Source organism: Oryctolagus cuniculus, chromosome 8 (genome assembly GCF_964237555.1).
Source record: "Oryctolagus cuniculus chromosome 8, mOryCun1.1, whole genome shotgun sequence".
In the NCBI taxonomy this organism is placed as follows: Eukaryota; Metazoa; Chordata; class Mammalia; order Lagomorpha; family Leporidae; genus Oryctolagus; species Oryctolagus cuniculus.
In genome coordinates, this window is record NC_091439.1 from 52,235,491 (window position 1) to 52,244,216 (window position 8,726).

The 8,726-nt window shown below is 42.7% G+C and overlaps 1 protein-coding gene across 5 annotated transcripts in view; it reads right to left on the reverse strand.

Moving 5' to 3' along the window:
* Positions 1-7,167, reverse strand: part of ANK2 (ankyrin 2) — a 677,994-nt gene extending 670,827 nt beyond the window's left edge. For all 5 annotated transcript variants that reach the window (XM_070047718.1, XM_070047717.1, XM_070047713.1 and 2 more), the window contains exon 1: positions 6,666-7,167. In XM_070047718.1, coding sequence (XP_069903819.1) covers positions 6,666-6,737 — 72 coding nt within the window. In that variant the 5' untranslated portion in view covers positions 6,738-7,167. The remainder of the gene's footprint in view (positions 1-6,665) is intronic.
* Positions 7,168-8,726: the final 1,559 nt, after the last annotated feature.

Here is an 8,726-nt window from a genome sequence, read left to right on the forward strand (position 1 = left end):
CTTAGGTACAACAAGAATAGCCCAATCTTTAAGAGAAAAAACTGATAGTTAGACTTCATCAAGATTAAAAACATCTTCACTCTGAGAAAGTTACTGCAAAGGATGAAAAAACAAGAAACTGAGGATAGAGAATATTTTCAAATCACTTATCTGACAAAGAGTTTGTATTCAGAATACAAAAACAATTCTTTAAATGCAACAGTAAGAGAAAAAAAAAAAAAAACAATTTAAAAGATGGGCAAAGGCTGGGACAGTGGCACAGTGGGTTAAGCCATCACCTATGCTGCCAGTATCCCATATCAGAGCACTGGTTCAAGTCCCGGCTGCTCCACTTACAATTCAGCTCCCTGATAAATGTGCCTGGGAAATCAGTATAAGATGTTCTAATTATTTAGGATTCTGCCACCCACATGTAAAATCCAGATGGAGTTCCAGGGTCCTGGCTTCAGCCTGGCCCAGCTGCTGCCATTGTGGCCATTTGGGGAGTGAACCAATGGATGAAGATCTCTTTCTCTCTGTCACTCTACTTTTCAAATAAATAAAATAAATATTTAAATAAAAATAAAATAAAAGATGTGCCAAAAAACTTGGAAGTGTACTTTAACAAAAAAAATATAATGATGGCAAATAAGCACATGGAAAGTGTTCAATATCATTAGCTATTAGGGAAATGCAAATTAAAACTACAATGAGATACTTCTGTAGACCTATTAGAATGACTAAAATTAAAAAGTGGCAATGTAAATGTTGACAAATATGCAAAGTAAAAAGAACTCTCATTGTTAGAAGGAAGATAAAAACAACAGTCATGTTGTAAAATGCTTTGGCAATCTCACGTTTGTTGAACATACACTTACCATATGCTCCAGCAATCCCATTTCTAGGTGTACACCAAAGAGAAATTAAAAGTTATATTCACACAAAAATATATACACAAATGTTTAATTGCAACTTCATCCATAATTGCGATGATCTGAAAACAACTCAAATGTGCTAAATGGCTAAACAGTGCTACACCTGTATAATGGAATACTGCAACTTGGTAATAAAAAGGCATAAAATGTTGACACATGCAAGAAGTTGGATTTACTTTACTGGCATTATGCTATTGAAGAAAATCAGTTTCAAACAGTTACATGCTGGATGACTCCAATTATATGATATTCTGGGACAGGCAAAATTACAAGGACAGAGAACAGATCTCAGTAGCTGGCAGGGGTTGGAGGTGGGAGAACTGTTGGACTTCGTAGGACTAGCAAAATAGAATGCTTCAGGGAGATAAAACTATTGCCTACCTAACCTGTGATGATGGTTATACAGCTGGAAGTATTTGTCACAACTCATTAAACTATACAAAAAGTAAATTTTACTGTATCTAAAGTTAAAGAAAAATTTTAAAATGTAACCTAATAAAGTCAATAATCACTATACTCATTTATTGCCTCTTTCTCCCATCTTCTCATTCTTTAAGTTATCCTTTCCTGTAATTCAAATACTTGGCATGGCATGAAAATTCAATATATAACAATAAGCATAGATAAGATTAAATTTTTTTTTTTTTTTTTTTGACAGGCAGAGTGGACAGTGAGAGAGAGAGACAGAGAGAGAAAGGTCTTCCTTTGCCGTTGGTTCACCCTCCAATGGCCGCCGCTGCAGCCGGCGCACCGTGCTGATCTGATGGCAGGAGCCAGGATCCAGGTGCTTTTCCTGGTCTCCCATGGGGTGCAGGGCCCAAGCACCTGGGCCATCCTCCACTGCACTCCCTGGCCATAGCAGAGAGCTGGCCTGGAAGAGGGGCAACCGGGACAGAAGCCGGCGCCCTGACCGGGACTAGAACCCGGTGTGCCGGCGCCGCAAGGTGGAGGATTAGCCTATTGAGCCACGGCGCCGGCTAAATTAAAATTAATAATTAATAAAATAAAATAAAACACTTGAAAATTTAAGCCTAATGGTTTTGTTGGCTTTTTGGGTGGTTTTGGTTATTGTTTTATTTTGTTTTTTGTGTGTTCAAGAAGATTCACCATTAGCCCACAATTCTAATTCTCCGAATTATTTTTCTCTGGACCATGGTGGCAACAGCAGGAATAACTGAGGTGGTCCGAGGGGAAGTAAAAGTTCATTAAGACCTTGCTCTCTCCTCTCAGCAGCCATAATAGTCTTTTGGAGAACACAGAATGAAATGGAATTCAAGTTACTTTCACATGATGGATTTCAGTAACGATAATGTTCTCACCTCTGCTGTAAGTGCTGTGATTAAGGCAAGGTAAGGCAAAGGAGAACGCCTTGAGGATGGTTATAGACTGGACAGGAATAGCCAGAATGCTAGAAGTTCTCTTAAATAGCAACAAGGGCAAGCAGTGTAGCACAGCAGGATTAAGCCATCATTTGCCACACCAGCATCCATAACAAGGTGCCAGTTCAATGCCCTGCTACTCTACTTCCAAGGTAGCAGATGATGGCCCAAGTACTAGTGTCTGCCATACTCAAGGGAGACCCAAAGGAGTTCCAGGTTACTGGCTTTGACCTGGCCCAGCCCTGGGTGTTGCACATTTGAGGAGTAAACCAACAGGTGGAATCTCAATCTTTGTCTTTCTCTCTTAATCTCTCCTTTGCCCCTGTCACTCTTTCAAACAAATAAACCTTAAAACGACAAAAAGTCACAATGCCCGAAAATCAGAAAAGGAAGATAGTAATTGTGAAATACAGCACCATTAAAGCCAACTTTTAGTTCCTTGAGTTACAACTTATTGGCTATGAACTTGAGTGGACAGCTTAGTTTCTCTAATCTCACATTTTCTCAGCTGGAAAATGGGAAGGGCAGTATTTTCTTCATAGGATTGTTGTGAAAAGTAAGCCTAACTCTGTACCATGCCTGGCTAATTATTCCATATTCCTGTATTTCCTGTATGAGACTTTCTAAGTTTTTTTTATAGCAAAGAAAGAATGAGCCCAAGTGAATGTAATGAAATTACACCAATACCCGGAGATTCAGGAAAGAATTGATCAGGAAACAAGAGAAAGACAATAAATCTTACTGGCACTGATGATAGATGTCTCTTGCTCTTCCAAGTCTCACAGCAATCAATGCATACAAACTCCCAGAAGAACTCATTAAAAAAATAATACAGGCCAGAAAGATGCTAGCAATGCATCTTATTACTTCTAGATCTCAGGAAATACTCATCTATGTAACTGATTTAAAGTCTCTGGTAATGGCCACAGGAATAGTATGAGTCTCTTAATATGTATTAACATATAGACAAATTATCTTTAAAACTCAGTTACAAAACTATCATCTTAATCTTTTATGTTACAAAGTTAAAAAAAAATGAATGGGGACCCGTGTTGGGGCACAATGGGTTAATTGTTGCTTTGTGATGCATCCTACTTGGGAGCACCAGTTTGAGTCCCAGCTGCTTTGTTTCAGATCCAGCTCCCTACTAACACACCTGGAAAAGCAGCAGAAGATGGCCCAGTACTTATGTCGCTGCCATCCACGGGGGATATCTGGACGAAGTTTCAGGCTCCTGGGTTTGGCCTGATCTAAACATGGCCATTGCATTTGGGGAATGAACCAGTGGATGGAAGATCTCTCTGTCTCTTTCCCTGTCTCTCTTTGAAACTCTGCCTTTCAAATAAAATAAAACAAATAAATCATTTAAAATAATGATAAAGACTAAACATGGGTTTATATCTAGGAAATCTGTCTTGATACTAATTTCACTTACACGTTTGAAAAAGTAGATGAAAATTCTATACCTTTGTTATCCTGAATATAAAATAAGGTACCCCTTTTCTCTAAAAAGGGAAAATCCAGAAATACCTAATGTCTTCAAAGTCTAAGAAGACAAAATATTGATAAATTTTTCTGTGCCTTAAAAGAATGAAGTTGAACATCAGTTTTTCTCAATCTGATTTTTTGAAACCTAGATTTTTAATTATACTGCATGAATATACAGGAGTATTTTAGATATTTTAAGCTACATCAATATTTTCTATAAGCTTTGTCCTATAGATCAAGTTGTAAATATATATATTTTATGATACATAATTCTAATAGCATTAAGTCTAAAAAAAACCCAGAAATACAGAAAATAGATGCAAACATGAATTCAGACACATAGTGTAACATTTTAGGTATATGTAAATTTAGATATACTTTAGGCTCATTATTAGAGGAATGATTAAAACAAAAAAGCTGAGAACTAACAATTTGTCTAAATAATGTGGAAAGAACGCTATAAGCAATTCAAATCTCAAATAGTTTGATGCTTGTATTAATTAAAAAACAGACATAGGGCTGATAATGGTTAAGATTTTTGTCTTCTCCATTTCTCTATTTTTAGGACACAAAACACCGCTTATGCTGAATAAATGCTTATTGGATGAATGAATCTGCACACAGCATATTTTCATTGAAATTAGTAGCTAAATACACTGATTCACCAGTTATATGCTTCAAAAGTGTTTCTAAAATATTTTATTTCTAAATTTCCATTATATAATTAAAACTATGACCTGTGAATTTGTTACTTAAATTTATGTAATATCTTTAAAATCTCTGATGTCTTTGGACTACTGTTAATTATCCTCTCTCAACCATGGTTGAGAAAGAGGAAAATAATTCAGATTTTAATTTAATTCTGATCCAATGCATAATTGATTAGAAAAAGCATTATTAAAAAACATGGAAAATAAATCCTAAAAAAAAAAAAAAAACATGGAGAAACACACCAGAGGAAGCAGTGACACAGTTAAAATACAATGTGTTTAGGGCCTAAAACATTTCACCACTTAGCAGGATACCATGGCTATCCCTTCTGTTTTTCGATTTCTAATTTGCTCAAAATCATTTGCAGGCGAACAGTAACTCTGCAGCCAGAGGCTGTCAGTTCTTCCTTTCCACCTGACTAGATGAATCAAGTAGACTGGAATGACCAAAAATTCCAGCAACCTATTTCTACACCCTATGCAAATTAATGCACCAGTCTCTAACAGAGTGATTCTGGAGGGTCCTATAAATGAAAGCCTGTGCAGAGGACACCAGCCAACTACTTGGATGTTGCAGCAGTATATTATTTTACACAGCTTTTACTTATGAAGCCCCCTAAATGGAGTGTCTACTCTGCAAAACAACAATGACCTTTTAATGGAAATGTTTCCTAGTAACTATTTTCATATATACTGTTTCTTATATGAATAAAAGTGAGTAAAGACAAGATTTCAAAAGACTTTTATGTGTATATATTCTAACATAAAAAATTAACTCCTTCAATGTGTGTGTATATATATACACATACATAAATACTTAGCCAAAAAGATACAAAAATGATTTTTTTCCTTAGCGTGAGATTCCTCATATATTCTAAGTAGCAAGTTCACCTTCATTCTTAGATGCCTAACTACCACAAATCCAGATTTAGTGATGTCTATCACAATTCTTCAGAAAAAAAAATAGCTGCAAGTGAAATTAAAAATGCTTTGTCATAAAATTAGATTCCTGGGTTCTATAAGTATTTAAGACCCTAGCAATTTCTTAGGGACACAGACTGTATTTTAAAAAGTACATATTAATTTTTAGGCATCACATTAAAAATGCATGTAAACAGAGTGTCCTTAATATAACATTATCTGTGCATATCAAAATTCAATGTGGCAAAGACCTTGTTCGGGGTCAACCAAATTTTATTTTCATGTTTTCATAAATTCTGGAGTCTCTGGTGTTCAGAATTCCCACACTGCCAAGGAAAAAGTCCATTCCTTTGGGCATTCCCTCCCTGCTCCAAGATTATCTATCAGCCAGTTATACCCCACACCCAAACAGGAATCCAAGGTTCTTTGGTTAAGAGGCTGCCTACTTCCAGTCGGTGGCCCATAGTCTCACCCTCATACACTACCCCGAACCGGGCAAGCGGACAATTGCCACCCTTCTGGCAGCTGGAATCATGTTGATCTAGTTTTTGGCAATGGTAGCAAAGAAAAAAGAAAAACCTAGTAGACACCAAATCATAGATCACAACCAGATGGAGTACTCCCTGAATATTACCATACAAACAGAAACCAGGGCTTCTAACAGCCACAGCACTGTGCGTCCCCCTTGGCTGCGTGGAGGGAAGCTGTTTATGTCTCCCCAGCCGTCGGGGGAACAGCGACACATGGTTTCCAGCACTTCATGTCTAACACAGGGCTGCAGTTGTTGGATGAGCAACCTTCAGTCGAGGGTCCTTCTCTCCTGTGGTGGGAAATGAAGACTTTCCGCTACCCCTGTCTAGGCCCCCGGGGGATTTGGGTCTGGCGCTCTTTTCTCCCTGTGAGGGCGTCCGGGGTTCCTTGTAACGGTGCAGCTCTGCAGTGGGTCATGTGACGGCTGGGTGTGCGCCTCTGTGCGGTGCGGGAAGGAGTTTGCGGGTGCGTGTGAGTGTGTGTGCGAGCAGAAGTTACATGTGTGCTTTGGGAAGACGTGTGTTTGTCTAGGGTGTGTGTGTGTGTGAAAATAAGACTGAGAAAAAGAGATTTCGAGAATGGTCCTGGTCCAGGCGACGCGGCCAGGCAAGGCTATATTGGTCCCGCGCCACTGTCAGCCTCCGCACAGGGGGCGAGGTCCCCGTCCTTGGGGCGAGGACAATGGGGGTGCGGGCGCCCCTCCCCACACTCTGTGCACCCACCTGACGAATCCGCGGCGGGTTCAGCGGGGTGGAGGCCCCGCCTTCCGGGGCCGGGGAGGTGGGAGAAGCCATCTTCCTGTGGCTTGGGGTTTCTTCCTCCTGTCACGCCCGGGTCTCCCGCGTCCGCTCCGTGTTCTCGGCGCCGGGCCTGAGGCCCGCGTTTCCAGAGCAGCCGGGAAGCTCCGCAGCCGACGCACCCCGCAGACTTGCAGGGGCTGCTCCTCCTCAGAGTGGAAGGGGCGGCCGTCCCCCTCAGCTCGCCCGTGGGGAGTCCTGGCCTCAGCTCCTCGCCCCTTCCCGCGCGCACCTACCTCGCGCTGGGGAGACTCCGGGCCATGGCGGGCCGGGGTCTGGCGCGACCTTGGCCGCGGGGCTGTGCCGCGCTCCGCGCGTGTGTGCCTGAAGGTGCGAGCAGCCGGACTTTTCCTAGCGGCGGCGCCAGGAGAAAGGAGGCTGCTTCCCTCGCTGCTGCTGCCTCCACCGCCAGGAGAGCGATGAGCTCATGGACAGCTCCCAGAAATATGTCTATAAGCACCACTGGCCGCCGGAGTTCGGGAGGTGGGTGGGGACAAGGAGCTCCGCGGCCGGCGCTCCCGCATCACGGGCAGACGTTCCCGCGGGAGGCCCCCGGCTGCTGGGGCCCGTCCGGCCCCTCCCCGCCGCTCTCCACCCTCACTCCGGCTGCTTCCATTCATGCCGCACACACATTTCCTATTCCACGCAGTCTTCCCTGGGCGTGGTGGAAGGCACCCACCCACTTTCAGCCTCCACGCTCACACAGCCTTTGTTCTGCCAGCCGCTCCCTGTGGGTGAGGAGGGACACATTGAGGGAGCACACTGGGTGTGAAAGGCCACTGAGACTTCAACCCCTGTCCCAAGTGGGCTGCTGGATGTCACTCTTTGGGCGTGTCTCATCCCACCTTCCACGTGAAGTATCCTCCTGCTAGTGTCCAGGATGAGGACTGGGCCCATCCTTCCCAGGGAAGAGAGCCCTGTGAAGGGCTTAATGACAGGACCTGCAGCTGCTGCAGCCCTCCATCTGCACATGGGTGTTGGCGGGAGTTCTGAATCCCACTTAGGGGCTCCCTTTTTGCATCAGTTTCCCAGAGACATAGGTAGAACCCTTGCTGCTTTACCCAAATAGAGCAGAAAACCACCTTCCCAGACCTGATCATCATCTCTCCTCGTTCTCTAAGCCGCTCTACTGAGGTGGAAATCACTTTTTACAGATGAGAAGACAGCCTTCATGAGATTTGTTCTAGCTTTTCTTAGATCTCATCGGTTGCCCCTTTGTGATAGATCTCCATGCAAATATGCCCACTTTAAAAACAACACAAAATCTTCCTTTACCATACATCTCCTTGGCTCCTGGCTAGAGTTACAGTCTTCTACATCTCTTTCCAGCAAGATCTTCTGCAAAGTCTCAGTATCTCCAATTCCTCTTCCTGTCCACGGAAACCACTCCATGCAGGCTTTGCTCTACCCGGTCCACTTGGGTGCTCCTAACAAGCTTTCCAGGGACCCCCAAGTGGCTACATCTAAGCATCAACTCTCAGTCCTCGTTTGGCTTGACGTCCAAACATCATTTTTAAAAATCATTCCCTCCTTTCGTTGGCCTTGTGGATTGCCTTGCATCTCAGTTGTCTTCTTACCTCACTGGGTGCTTCCTCTTTGTCTCCTTCACTGGCGGTCTCCTCATTTTCCAGACCTCTAAAGTCTGGTCCCCCATTTTCTTGTCTGTACCCATTGCATCGTTGATCTCATACAGTTCCAAGGCTTTCAATAGAAATCTGTATTCTGATCACTCTGAAACATATAGTGCTGTCTTCAGTCTCCACCCTAAGGCCTAAGGCCTAGTGCTAGCTGCGTCTACCTCCACCTGGATAGCTACACGTTTCAATCTTACCATGTGCCGAGCTGAACTCCTGTTAATCTTTCTCTGCCGAAGCAACTGCTCTGATATAGCTTTTCCTAACTCTGAGATGCTCAGGAGGAAAACAAAACAAAATAAAACAAGAAAACAAAACACAGAAATATTCATTGCTTGCTTGCTCTCATGTG